The 15,739-nt window shown below is 34.5% G+C and overlaps 1 protein-coding gene across 2 annotated transcripts in view; it reads left to right on the top strand.

Annotated features, from left to right (window-relative positions):
- The window catches only part of rictor (rapamycin-insensitive companion of Tor), a 955,009-nt gene that overhangs the window by 582,353 nt on the left and 356,917 nt on the right, over nucleotides 1-15,739 (top strand). For both annotated transcript variants that reach the window (XM_090406113.1, XM_090406114.1), the window contains exon 20: nucleotides 3,748-3,912. In XM_090406113.1, the coding sequence (XP_090262239.1) occupies nucleotides 3,748-3,912 (165 nt within the window). The remainder of the gene's footprint in view (nucleotides 1-3,747; nucleotides 3,913-15,739) is intronic.

Raw genomic sequence — 15,739 nt, 5'->3', positions numbered from 1 at the left:
TTCAAACCTCAACAAGTATAGTTGTATAAATCTACCAAAGATTTGGGAGACAGTCATCCTAAGACCAAATTAATATCTGTTTTTTATTTATTTTTATTTTATTTTTTATAACTTAGATGCACCTAATTAGTACTTTAGTCTTTGTGTTGCACGGTACAATTACTCATACTAGTCCCACTGTTACACCGGATTGCGGTTGTCTCACTAATGTAACAAACTTTGTTTGTATGCTCTGAAGATGCTGGATATAGTACCAGCAAAATATTAGTGTTAAGTTAATAAATAGTTATTTTCTTATCAATCTGTGTTCGCATCTGTACTGTTAAAATCCAATCAACATGTGTGTCGAACACATAAGCCTTTCCACACGATTAAGTATTCTCCAGTATGTGTTCTTAAACTTCCATTAGCTCTCTTGTTTTCTTCATTACTCTGATACCGAATACTCTCTCTGTCAGCTGTTGATCATCCATCAAATTCCTCAGCGAGCATGCGCACTCCAAGTGAGTGTGCAAGCAAGAAGTTACGTATAATGGCTGACGTGTTGTCTCCGTTAGCGTAATGAGAATGTCTTTTCAAAACACAACACGTAATAATTTTAAATTACAATAAAAAAAGATTGAAAGTAACATAATTATCAGAATCTAGTAAGTACATCAATTTTTCAAATGCTTTACATTTCATTTTGACAATAATAATAATATCAATAACGGGTACATCGCTACCCGATATACGTGTTACGAAACCAAAACTATTGATATACAGAATGAAGAAACAACTGTAAAAAGATTCATAATTATAAATTATGATTATTTTTACAACTTTTCTCTTTCAACTAAACTGTAACACTATCTATATTAGGTCTATGATTAGATCAGTTCATTCCGGATTGTACAAGCTTAATTGATTACCATATACCCATACCTGATTTTTAGTATTATGGATATGTAGGATATAAGGAACCCTTGATTCTCGTAGACAAGCTTATACGTTGATTATGCATTTCTAAATCACTTAGGGAATTGAACAACGTAGATCCGAATATAAATTAAATTATACTTTAATAAATATTTCCGATATTTCGGCAACGTCACGTTGCCATTTTCAAAAGGAACTTACAAAAAGGCACGTGCACGCAGGCACTACAACACAGTAACTGAGAAAAAATAAAAAAAATAAGGAACCCTTATATCCTTCAGTGTATAGAAATATGAAAAACCAGTATGTAAAGGCACAAACTGTTAGTGGCTTGCATTTAAAATCCACGTAAAGAAAAGGATATTTTTGTATAATTATGTGTAAGATATAGCAAGAAAAATATATTATTTTATTTTTATTTATTTATTTTATTTATTTATTTTTTGTCATAACATTATTATCATCTTTAGACCTCCATGGAGTCGATTCATCATCTGAGGTTTGAAGATAACATACACAGCTCATCATACCATGCCTGAAATGCACTGACATAATCTGCAGACACCCCACTTTCAGGCAATGCATTCCAATCATTCATCACTCTATGCAAAAAACCTGCTTCTCACACCTTCCTTATGCAGCTGACTTCTTGTTCTTCTCCTCTCATCTCCCACTGTTCTATGCAAAAACATCTTCATAATCTGATGAGAACCTCTTACCAAATTATACATCTCTCATATCCTCCCTCTTCCTCATATTCACTGGACTCTGCAGATTGCATCTTCTTGACCATTCTTCATACTGAACATTCCAGAGATTAGAAACCAAATTAATTAATGGCCTCTGGACCCATTTCAGTATATCTTCATCCTTTTGAAAACCAGGTGACTAAATCTCTGCACAGTAGTCCATATGTGTGGCCTAATCAGCACCTTATACAATGAAACCAGAATTTCCATACTTCTGTAAGTTAGTGTCTTCTGAATTTTACAGATTACTAAAACATAACCTTCCTTCAGCAACTTCATACTGTTTTGAACCCAATTCTGAATATTGGTTCTCACTAGCCTCTCTAACACTAACCACAACATCTGACACACATATAATTTCAGCTTTAGTTCTGTCACCTTCCTTAAAAAAACAGTACAATCTTGCCTTTATTCCATTCTTTTGGAACTTGGCCTAATATAAGACTCTTATTAAACAAGTATACCAAGACAGATGTTAACTCCCTGGCATATTTCCTCAAAACACATGATGATATATCATCAAGTCCCACAGTCTTATAAATATCATTTACTCAGTTCCGTCTACCTCTTGTTAATTCATAGTCAGTCTCTCCTCCTCCTTCCCTTCATTGTTCTCAAACTCCACATGATGTCACATTCACAAGATTGAAATATTTTTATGAACTGTTCATTTTTTATCTCAACTATATCCTCACAGTGGTTATCCCTTTATCATTCTCTTGCAATCACTATTATCCTTCCATAAGCATTATTTCTTATGCTTGCTAAATATCAAAATTACTCTCTAGGTTTATTGCTTCATTAGCTAGCTTCTGAGTCACAACTGATGTCTCAACTGAGTCACTCCATGTCTGTTCTTTACTCCTCATGGAACTGATTATTATCACTCAACTCATGTTGCCTTCCTAATGCCTTATTCTTCTGTACTCCATGCTTAATCTCTTCATTCATTCATTTCACACCTAACTTTATTTAACCTTCTGACCTATGAACTACATTTAGACATTGCTTCTGCTAGGCAGTTCTTGATATCATCCAAGTAGCATTGATTCCTTTCCTGTCAACTCCTTATTCCATGCTAAAACTGCAAGATGTCTCCTGAGTTTTACATAATCACCAACCTTGTAGGTTGACATACATCTTTTCCTCACAGAAGTCCTCATATAGCTGGCAGCCACCAAGGTAATCACTTCATGGTCACTCTCAGCAAGCACAGGGAAATTTTACACAATCATCTTATCCTTTGATGAGATGATCAAATCCAGATCTTCAATCCTCACATGCCTCTATTGCATACTGCCTGATGTAGATGTCTCCCAAAAAGTTGAGAAATTAATTTTCTTTTACTTCTTCATGCTATCTCATCAGTTCAGTCTATAGTACCATAATTCAAATCACCCATAACAATCACCCTCTTCCTGTTTGCTTTGCATTTAACATTCGGTTTTTTGAAATATCACTGATAAAAATATTTTGATTAATTAGTCTGATACTATAGAGTAATTTTTTTTTTTTTCTGGATAGTAGATTTCAGTTGTATTTCTGGAAACCTACATATGAAGATTGCATGCTTTTAATTACACCGCTAACTGCTTCTACTAACATCAGCTTGCAGTCTGATAAGAAGTAATATAAATAATCTCTTTCTTTTGATTTCTTGCCAGCACTTAAATGATAATTACAATATGCTCATGATTCCCAATTTGCACCTTTCCCTCTTCTTTAACAAAATAACGGTGTAAGAAACAACAGGTAGCCAAAATTGATGTGCTTCTCTTTCACGGTCATTTCAATGGATTTGTCAATGCACATAACATGTTTTTCTAATTTATAGCATATTAAAAATTATATTAAAAAAAGTTAGGTCCTTTCCCATCCTCAAAAAAATAAAATAAAATAAAAAATAAATCAGATCCTATACTTACCTTTGGAAAAGTTTTATGCTTTCCACTGATATATGCTCTTCTAATTTCAAGAGTGTTAGTACGCATTTAGGATCACTATGGAATGCTTATAGGTTTTAATGCTTAATGCTTAATGGTATGCTCACAATTTATAATTTTCATCATTTACTTTTCAGAATTCCCGTTTCTATGCAACAAATTATTTGCGTGTACTCCTACGTGCCAATTTTTCTGGTTTTCGTAAATGGGCAGTAGAGTTACTTGTCACCCAACTCTATGATAAAAGTCATGCAGTTTCCTTAGTAGCCACAGATATTCTAAATGAAGCTTGTGATATCAAGGTAAAATTTAATTTAGAGTAGTCTGATCTTTCCTAGTTAAAAATGTAATTGTCATTCTTCACAGAGTGGGTATTTATGCATTTTGTGAATAAATGAATTATCCTCATTCAGAGTTATTTTCTGCTATTTCTATTATACAAAATGATTATTTGTATATCTCATTATAGTAAATGGATTGTTTATATCTAATAGATATAGATCCTGTTTTGTTATTACATATGTTGTAGATTTAATGGAAATGAAGCATGAAGAATGTTATTTTACTATTCTTTCTCGCTTGCATACAATCCTGTCAGTATACTGTTAGTAAATTACCTCCTCTACTCTGAGTGGTTTAACTGTTAATTTCAAAACAAAAACGAAGGTATACTTGAAACTGAACTACAGATTACTTACAGATTTGTATCCCAGGATATCACAGAATGATATAATCACGTAATCACAAGAAAGATATTTATTTAACCAAATATTTCGGTCTGGAAATAGCAGACCATCGTCGGTGGTATTACAAGAACAGTTTAAAAAATATACAAGCTAGAATACTAACAATAGATCATTGAAATTAGAACATGCCGTGTGATGTTATATCACTAAGCATGAAACGAAATATTTTGAAGTAGAAACATGATTGAATTTGCTATTAAAAAAAAAAAAAAAAAAAAAAAAAAAATTAATGAGTAATCTTGATTAGGCTTTCCCAGATTTTGCAAGAATTTTGAAGAAATATGATTTAACAGCTACGTATTCTCCTATTAACAAATTGTCTTCTCATTTTCCTTCTCCTAAAGACAAACGCTCAACTTTATCTCTTCCTGGAGTTTATCAAATTCCTTGCAACTGTGATCTCTCTTACTTTGGACAGACTGGACGTTCTCTTGAAAAAAGAATCCAAGAACATCAATCATCCATTCTTCACAATAAACCTGAAAAGTCTGGTTTGGCTCAACACGGGATTGAAACTGACCACAGCATCCTTTGGTCCAAGACGCGCCTCTTACATAGATCCCGTTACAGGTTCGAACGTTTGTTCAAGGAAAGCGTGGAGGCCTTGCTCCATCATCCCAACCTGAATCGTAATGACTGCATATCTATATCAAAAATCTGGGAAAGCCTAATCAAAATTACTCATTAATTTTTTTTTTTTTTTTTTTTTTTTTTTTTTTAATAGCAAATTCAATCATGTTTCTACTTCAAAATATTTCGTTTCATACTTAGTGATATAACATCACGCGGCATGTTCTAATTTCAACGATCTATTGTTAGTATTCTAGCTTGTATATTTTTTTTAAACTGTTCTTGTAATACCACCGACGATGGTCTGCTATTTCCAGACCGAAATATTTGGTTAAATATCTTTCTTGTGATTACGTGATTATATCATTCAGTCTTATGTCGCAAGTATCCTTAAAACAACAAAGGATATCACATATTATCTTCTAAATCAATCTAATAACAATCAACTCATTAAGAGATCTTCAAAATACATTTATAACCAAAATAAAAAATCTTTAATTTAGAAATAGACACCAATGATGCAACATAAAATCACTTTAACTTAACTATGCCAATGCCAGTATTTTCTTCAGACAACAAGAAAATCATCTAAAACTGTACTACTTCCTTTCGGTCACATTGTTTAACAGTTATTATCCTTTATGGATAAAACTTCTGAAATTTTATTCCCTTGCCTCCTACAAAACTTTATTCCTTCTTGAATTCATATAGGAGAGAAAGCTAACACAAAAATTGCTTCCTGTATAACAACGACACATGTCAGTTAAAATTTTTTGACATCCTAAAGTCACAGAAACTGAAGAAAATATATCTTGTGTTCATCCAAGATACTTCAATAACTTGATTCAATTTCTGTATGAAAGTAACAGTAAATTCCATTGACTAAACTACTAAAACCATAGCAAGAGCTTCATCACAGATTGAATGTATTGTATGAAAGTTTCAGCATAGTATCAATTCTTTCTTCAGACTGAGAATCCTATCTAAAACATCAACAGACTTTATTCTGCCCATTTCTATGTGAACTTGAAATCAATAAAGTTCCTTTCACATTTAGCTGAAATAATTCTTATATGGATTAATGACTACAATAAGCTTTACACTTATCTCTTTATGAAAGGATATGTTCTCTAAGTTTTCCATTTCTAACTTGTAATTTCTGTTTTCCATCTTCATGTAATTGAAGAGACAGAAACTTCACAGTTCTCCTGTTGTGTTATCTTCTCTCCTTTTGAACAGCTAAATGCTTAGTGATGTCTGTTAATATTCTTTTCACAACTGCGCATGCTTGGAAATACAATGGTAAAATATCCGCTCTAGTCCACCATTTTGCACAGACATGTTTTCATTGCTGTGCTTGAACTCACAATAAAGTTCTTTTCGTACTGCAGGAAAGTTAATTACAGTTTTGTTATGAAACAAGCAGAATTTATAGTGTTTCTTTATTTAGTAGGGCTAGTGCACTGTTTAATCACTTCAGATAATGTAGTGGTAACTTTCACTTTTCCTGTAATTGACAACATAGTAAATTTTTTAAAAAGATGTTTGTCTAGATACAAACAGCACGAGCATTTCAAAACTTCAGTGTTTGCATAAAATTATAATTAATCTCTAATATCTAATGTAAATAAATTCATTTCATATGTGAGCAAGATTCATACAAACTAAGATCTCAGGATTTCTTGCGCATAATGTACAGAAAGAGACAAATGTTTAACAACCTAATAAAATAATACCAAACAAGAACCAAGCCTTAGTGTCACTGGCAAACTCTGAAGAAGACATAGATGGATTTAGCTAGGAAGGTATGTGGTGAAGTTGTGTGCAAGAATAAAAAAATAAGAATCCCAATAGTGGACACAAGAATTAAAGAAGCAATCCTGGAAAAGAAGAGAGCATACCAAAATTTCCTAGCTAATAAGTTGGAAAATGCCCTAAAAGAATACAAAGAAAAATATAAGAGAGCTTAGCTACGTGTAAAAGTAGCTAAACAAAAGATCAGGACTGTGACAAAATGCTCTGGAGGCTATTGAAAAAGCTCAGAAATGGAGAAAAGATTACTGTAAAAAGGAATCAAAGATGATAAAACTGACATGAAAACTGAAGATGAGGATATCCTAGATGTCTGGAATAGTAACTTTGAAAGACTGTTAAATGAACTAAGCAGTGACAGAACCATACTAGAAAAAAGCTGTCAAAAATTTGAAATGTGGAAAGGCAACTGGAGTAGATGATATTCAACCAGAAATGCTTAAGTATGGAGGTATAAAAGTTTTGCAGTAGCTATACTGCATAATTCAGAGAGCCTGGTAAGAAAGTTGAATTTCATATGATTGAAGTACAGCTCACATAGTTCCCATCTATATCTATATATATGTAGAATGTTTTTTACCTTGGGTGTACTATATGTTAAAGATACCAAGAAATTTTATAAACTTGGTTATAATCCTTTTTTTTTCCCAAGTAAGCAAACAGGCAAGTAAGCCAAGTTTCTGCCTGAAGTATTTTCAGGTCATATATATATATATATATTGTAACTGGTATTTACTCAGATTGTAGACATTTTAAATCATAATTTTATTGACTAGGAACACCCAGATAAGGTAAGATAAAAACTTTAATTAAAACACAACTAATTTCATTGGAATGCTGACTTCTTCAGGTGTACAAATTATCACAAACTCACAAACTGGAAAATAGCAAGATAAAACGTGGACTTCTCATAAAAAAGTAAGGAATAACAACAGTCAAATTTGAACTGGCTTTCTCGTGGCAGGTCTAGCCTGAGGCGATAGTGAGTGGGAACTATCTCGAGAGTGCCAGAACTGATTACTGATTATTACTCTCCAAATTAAATTCTCATCTTTTTTTTTTTTCAATAATTTGCTTTAAAACATAAATATTGTGTATATATGATCTTCCATGTCTGAAATCAAAGCAATTTTGTTTTTCTGAGGGTAAATTGTTTGCAAATCTTTTATTCAAAAATTTAATGTATTGTGTAACTTGTATTTAATAAACTTCTTCTTATCCTCTTCTGTCCTCAAGACAGGTTGAGTCCCATGTGGATATGAGCCTTCCACTATTCTCTGTCCAAATCAAGCTTTTTCATATGCCCATAGCTTTAAAAGTCCAATGCAGTTCTAAGGACTTTATGCCATGTTAATTTTCGTCTTCCCCTTGGTCATGTACCTTCCGTAGTGCCTTAAATACCAGGAAGTCTGTCCAGTTCCATTCACACAGTGTGCCCAAAACAATAGAATTGAATTAGAGCTGTGTTAGAATTGTTAAATTGGAGATATTCAAATCTTGCAGCACTTGTGCATTAGTGTTATGTTCTGCCCAGTGCTTTCTGTTGATTTTTCTGAAGCATTTCATTTCAAAAGCCAACAGTTTCCTCTCTGCATCTTTTTTTTAAGGTCCAAGTTTCTGCCCTGTAGAGAGCTGTTGATAGTATTATACTTCTCTATAGTGTGGAATTTTGTTATTTTCCAAATTTTATTATTAAGTTTATTCATCATTAACCATGCTATGTAGAGTCTGTGTTTTATTGTTGCTATGTTATTTAAATTTGAAGTCGAATATGCTGCTAGCTAATTAAAACCATTATCTTGTTCTATGGTTTCTGATTGAGTGTTATCTGTTATATCTTCTGGAGGTCTTCCTATTTTCATTATCCTTGTTTTACTTAAATTTATAATCATATTATAATTTCTTCAGGTTTCTTGTAATTTTGCGAGCTGGTATTGGAGATTTGACTTATTCCTCTGTAATTTCCATAGTCATCTATATCTCCTTTCCTAAATATAAATACCACCTTAGCTTTTGACCAATCTGATGGAACATCACATTAACTCCAGCAGTTATTTATTAACTTAAAAAATCTTTGATGTAAATATTCTTCACCAAACTTCCAAAGCTCTGTATTTATGTCATCTAATCTAGTTGATTTTCTATTTTTTTGGAACTTTTATTGCTTCTTGTAGTTCTTCAAATCTAATTGGTTCTTTATCAGTACTGATTTCTTCATTGTTATTTTCTGTTAATAAATATGGGTCATACCATAAAGTCTTATAATGTTCTGTTGATTTCTGCTTCATTGTTTAATTTCCTTAATATTTTGTAGGCTATGTCTTGTCTTCCACGTATCTCTTCTTCTGTTTTTTTGTTCCTCGGTCCCAAGAATCTTGGCAACATTTCTTTACTAGTTTTAGATAAATTTAATTGTTCAGAATCTTCTTTTCTACCTTTTTCACAGGCATAGACTCCTATGAAAGTTAAGTAGCATCTATTTGTTTTTAATTTAACTGTTGTAGTTCAATCATTTACAAAAATTATACTTTTGTATTCTATTTTTCCATTTATTTATCAATAAAAATGGCCACTCCACTAGAATCTATAAAAGATGTTCTACTTCACTATATAACATAGTATAACCATCTATATTTTTTGTTTCCTTTAACTTATTTTTTGTTTTTGTTATCACAGCTTTATTAACATTTTTGGTTTTTTAGTTGTTTTACTAATTCCGCTTTGTTTATATTTCTTGTATTTCACATAGCTACTTTTAAACGTCCAAGATTCTAATCTTTTACTTCTATCTTTTCTGTCCAATGAAATTTCCAGTTGAAGCATTATAGAGATATTTACTTGGTAAGGTAACTAGCCTTGGTGTAGTTGGTGGATTGAGTGGAGGAGACAGTTGTAGAGTAGGTACCCTCCCTCGATGAGTCTTTGGACTCCTTGGAGGTGTCACGTAATAATTATTATTATGCAAAACTTCCAAACTGGACAACCAGGGTATTTCTCATTTTCTGGCGCCTACCTCTTGATCTCCAGCTAAGGAGGCCTTACTAGTAACTTTGCATAGCTATTGAGGTCATTGGTGCACACAAGTCTCCTTACCACATCAAGGTGGAGATACCATTAAGGCTTTCTTACATTTTTCTCTTTATTCCTTTAGAACACAAACTGGCTTACTTGTCAGAAACTTTCAATTATGCTTTCTTCTTTTCATTGACTGCCTCTTTAACTTCCTGAGTCCACCATGGGGGTGCTGATTTTTCTCTCTTTGCAAAAAACTTCTTCACATACAGATTTGAGAAAATAGCTTTGTAGGCAGTTGTAATAAAATGTACATTTTGGTGAAATACATTAATAATATTTATTTATTATTATTATGCAAGTAATAACAAATATGGCAACATCATTTTGCCAAAATTTGTGAGACTGTGATCAGTTCCTATACACTTGTAATATTTCTTTTTTTTTACAACATTAGAGTGTGATATTAGGACTTTATATCTTTTATCTGTTACAATCTGAACTGTTTCACTTATTCATTGTCACATGTAAACTGTAACACATTGTTTTGCTCTGAAGATGCTAGTTTGAAATCCAGCAAAATATAAGCCAGTTAATAAACATCTTTTTATAATGTAGTTTGTTTGGTATTACCAATAGCCCTCCCAAGCTTCGCATCATCTGCAAATAACTGAATATCTCTCTCTGTAGCCTATTGACAATATCACAATGGCATAAAACTGAACAGTAATGGCCCCAGTATTGAATTCCACTTGTAACCTTCCTACTCCCTGATATTGTTCCCTTATATACAACTCCTGATATCCAAGCCCATATGCTGCAACTCAAACACCAACTTGACATGTAGCACCCTGTCAAATGTTTTGGAAAAATAAAATAAAAAAATGACAGCATGCAGCCTTACCCTTATCGAGTACTCTTGCTACTCTATTGCAAAAGGTAACCAGATTACTAAAATAAGAGCATCTTTTAAGAAATCCATGTTGTCCAGCATAAATAATATTGCTATCATTTGCTTAATTCTGTATACATGTTGTTACCAATTTTGCCAAACTACAGAAGAAATACAAACAACCTATAGTTTAATACCTCAATTCTACCACCATCTTTATGCATTGGTGGTAGAATGGAGAATTACACATTCCCTTAAAACGTGGTGAAATTCCATCCAGTCCCCTGCCTTACAGACGGTTAGCATACATAGTATTCAGAATACATCATTTTTATTCAGTTCTCACACTTCACCACTCATCATCCTTCTTGGAATAAAGTCTGCTGTACCAGGATGGAACATTCTAATAAAGTGATTATTTAATAGCTCAACTATACATCTGCATTGGTCACCCGAGTCCCATTCCATCCAGCAAGGTAATCGTCATTTTTCCTTCTACTTGCCACATAGTGAAATAAACTCTTTGAAATTCTCCTTCGATTTCATGCCAGTCACCTCTCGTATTCTAATTTTTCTCTCCATATGATACTAGGCAGTTTCCTAGCCTGAGCCTTATATTTCTCAAACAGATGTTCTCTGCCTCTCCCCCCCCCCTTTTATGTGTTTTCTGTAATATTTTTTATCTGCAATTCTTGTATTTCTCTTGTCATCCATTTGACTCTAAATTGCTTTGTCCTCACTCGAGGTATACAACCTACTTCTGCTGTGAACAGTTTTTTTTTTTCCTTAAATATCTCCCATGCCTTACTGACTCCTTTTCCTTCAAATTCTTTCATCCATTGTACTGCTGCAAGTAGGTTTCTAAGTCTATACACATTGTTATCTTGGAAAATAGTGATGACAAGTTCATGTCGAGGTATACAACCTACTTCTGCTGTGAACAGTTTTTTCTTAAATATCTCCCATGCCTTACTAACCCCTTTTCCTTCAAATTCTTTCATCCATTGTACTGCTGCAAGCAGGTTTCTAAGTCTATACACATTGCTATGTTGGAAAATAGTGATGACAAGTTCATGTCCTAACAAAAATTTATCACATTTACATTTGCTGTTGGCCTTTCTCTTTTTGAAATGATACATTCCTTATAGTCTGTGTGGCAGATGCGACTTTTATAGCACTGACTTGACCTGATAATTAGATTTCATATTACATTTGACAGTACCATGTAAAATATCTAATTCTCTATATGTCTAGTAAGTTGTTTATAGGTCATAGTGGATGAAATAATGTGAATGCATCTGTGGGATTGGATGGTCTACCAGCTTGGGTCTTATGTGAAGTGGCTAAAGAATTGTCAGTGCCCTTGAACACTTTGTTTAATTTGAGTCTCGGGTCTGGGTTAGTCCCGAAGGGGTGGAAAGAGGGGAAAATACTTCCACTGCATAAAAGAGGTTCCAAGACTGCTGTTGCAAATTACCGACCGATCAGCATATCAGGAGGAGTCGTCAAGGTTTTGGAGAAAGTAGTCAAGAGAAAAATACAGGAATGGATAGATGAAAACAGGATATTGTATGGGGGACAGCATGGTTTTGTGAAGGGTAGATCATGCCTCAGTAACTTGCTCACGTTTTATAACACAGGGATGGCTGAACTGGATAAGGGTAATGGGTTTACATGGTACTGCTGGACCTTGCTAAGGCCTTTGATGGGATATCACATGGAATTCTAATCAGTAAACTGCAGCATATGGGGATGGATATAGGGTTGGTGAGATGGATAGGAGGGTGGTTGATGGAGAGATATCAGAGAGTAGTTTATTGAGGAGTAGAATCCACAAGACAGCCTGTGACCAGTGGTGTGCTGCAGGGTTCTGTTCTTGGACCACTACTGTTTAATTTGTTCATTAACGATATAGGAAAGGATCTGAGAGGAACTGTTCATCTGTTTGCTGATGATGCAAAGTTCTGTAGAACAATAGTGAATGCACATGATGTCAAAATTTTGCAGGATGATTTGGATAGATTGGTGGATGGGCTAAGGAGAATGGATGTCAATTTAATGTGGCAAAGTGTAAGTGCACTTTGCCCTTACAAGGCGGAGTACAGTTCCACCACATTGGTGGAACTGTACTCCAGGAGATCGACGAGGCCAGGGATTTGGGAGTGTTGGTGGATAGGGAGTTGAAGTTTAGGGGGCACATTGCAAAAGTAGCTAAATCAGTTCATCAAATCATTTGGTTACTGAAGAATACTTTGATGAGAAGAGACAAGCAAGTTATTGTTCCTCTGTATCGAGCCTTGATAAGACCCCATCTTGACTACTGTGTCCAGATCTGGGCACCAAGGTTTCTTCTTGATGGAGAGGAGGTGGAGATGATCCAGAGGCGAGTGACCAAGATAATAGCAGGTCTATGGAATGAACCTTATGAGAACAGGTTGAAGATTTGTGGTTTGCAGAAATTGGTTGATAGGCGGAAAAGGGATGATATGATTGAGACATTCAAATTACTGAAGGGTTTCTATAAGATTAATTCAGAGAATATTTTTCAGAACAGGACTGGTGGTGGGAGGACTAGGGTCTATCATGGAAACTGGGCAAGAATGTGGTTAACAAGTGTGTTAGAACTAGGTTTTTTACTTGGAGAGTGGTGAATGAGCGGAATAAGCTGCCAGAGTCTGTTGTGGGTGCCATGACTGTGAATGAGTTCAAGGCAAAGTATGATAGATACTGTGTGGATGTTGAATAGTTGTTCTTGACATGATGTTTAGGGCCTCCCTCGATGAGTCTAAGGACTCCTTGGAGTTGTCCGTAATAATAAATATATCGAACTGTTCACTTTTCATTCATGTTATTTGATTTTTATGTTATTCGATGTTCATATATGTAAAATTTAGATATTAATTTAATTACAATTCTAGATGTAGCAAAATATATTTTGAGTTTTTTTTTTTTTTTTTAACACTTTCATTTCTTTTACTATACAATGAGATTTATATTTTCATGATTATAGGAAGTATCCAAAAACTTCTATTTTCAATGCTTTAAAGCTGTGCCTGACTGCAACTGAGGAGTAGTTGCAGTCAGCCAGTCACTATGTTAGAATGGCATGTTGCACTAAGTCCAATTATAACATTTTAGGAAGATTCTAGGTTTTGGCTAGTAAGCAGTCTTCTGTAGCTGCTCTACTAGATGTGACATATGTAGAATATCTTTATCTTAAGTTTTCATGTCGCATTTATCATTTCTTTCTATTCCCTACTCTATTTTCCAGGGGTGAATGCTGGTCTTGAAATTCATGCTTGCTCATTATCATTCAGGGAGTGAGAGGTGTGATTGAAGTCTGATTAGTGGAATAATGAATTACTGACCATTTAAAACTATATATTTAGAAATTTATGTACAAATACAACATTTATTTTACAAATGATATTCTATCTTTTTCAATTTAGCTACTTAAATACAAATTCCACTCTACAGTTCTTCTTTACGAATTGGTCAATAACATCATCATAAAAAGCTGGTCGAACTTAATTTTCCCAAGCAACATGCACACTTCTAAAGGTTTGCTGAAGCTCACTGGATAGAGCTACTTTGATTGTATATGGCCTGTGTTTAAGACGACGTGAAGGGAGCGGAAATGGCTATGCGCATGCATGAAATCACAGTGCTGCAGCAAGGACCTGGAAGCTCCTACAACCAAGCAAGTCAAGGTAGCTTTCACTAGACAAGCAAGCATCAGCCTTCGATACACAATGCAAAGCTCAATTATTGCAAGCTTAAGAAATCTTCTCTCTACAAAAATAAAAGCATGCATTATATTAACAAATAAATACTACTTCTTTCTCAAGTAATGAGCTTGCACAGCAAGCATAGCAATAATTCACCCCTGCTATTTTTCCATTTCTAAGCTATTTCAATGCCATCTAGAACATTTTGCCACTCTCCACAATTTCCGAAGTTTTGCCACAATTGATCTTCTGAATTCTACTGTATCACTAAGTATTCCAATGTCTTGCTTAGCTACTTTCATACACACTTCTCGTGGAAAGGCTTAGACGTTGGTTATGCATTTTTTTACTAAATAATTTAAGGAAATTACAACATCAACTAGGATATACATTAAAATAAATTTTAATATACTTCAGTATTTCGGCAACGTCACGTTGCTTTTTCAAGAAACTTAAGAACAAGACAGGTGCACGCAGGCACAACAAACAGTAAGTGGGGAAGAAGCAGGAAGCTATTATTTATCCTAAAGTCCTGATGGTGCCCCCTAGCGGGCAATGTTGGTATTCTTGGGCAATTGGGCTGAAGGTCTTCTGATGTAGGTTTCCCAAATTTGAGGCAGTCTCATGCAGCCGAATTTGTTGAGGTTTGGATTGTTTCTTAGGGCTGAAGCTGATTCCACAAAAAGCCTTTCATATTTGTATTTACTACGGTGTATTATCGTGGCTTTCTTCCAGTGTATTCTATGGCAGGTATCCAGCGCATGGTCAGCAAGACCAGAGTGGCTGTATTGGTGAAACAGGATGTAGTCCTTGTGTTCTGAAATTCTGATATTTGCTGTCCTGCCTGTTTGGCCAAAGTAGGACAGCTTACAGCTGCAAGGGACCTGGTATACATCAGGTAGGTCTAGGGGGGGGGGGGTTGGTCTTTAGTGGAGCAGATAAGGGATGCCAATTTTTTATATGGTCTGTAACAAGAAGTTAAGTCATGTTTTTTTAGAATTTTTGTAATTTTTTCCGAGGTGCCTCGGATATAGGGTATGGTGATGGATTTTGAGGAATCCTTGTTGTGGGGGGGGGTTGTGGTTTACTAGTTTCAATATTATTTGGGGGAGGTAGCCATTAGCTGAGAAAGTGTTGAGAATGTGGTTTAGTTCTCTTGTTAGGGCATTGTCATTTGAACAGATAAGTTTAGCCCTGTTGTGTAGTGCCTTAATGACTCCATATTGTTGCGAGGAGGGGTGGTGGGATTGTTGGTGAATGTATCTGCCTGTATGGGTGGGTTTTCTATAGTCTGAGAAAGCCAAGGTTCCATCAGGTTGGTGGGTGACTAGTGTGTCTAAGAAAGGAAGGCAGTTGTTTTTTTCTTCTT

Source organism: Typopeltis vanoorti, chromosome 16 (assembly GCF_054136105.1).
Source record: "Typopeltis vanoorti isolate ZY-2024b chromosome 16, IOZ_Tvanoo_1.0, whole genome shotgun sequence".
Classification (NCBI taxonomy): domain Eukaryota; kingdom Metazoa; phylum Arthropoda; class Arachnida; order Uropygi; family Thelyphonidae; genus Typopeltis; species Typopeltis vanoorti.
Note: the sequence above shows the minus strand (reverse complement) of the source record. Positions and strands in the feature narration are given on the sequence as shown.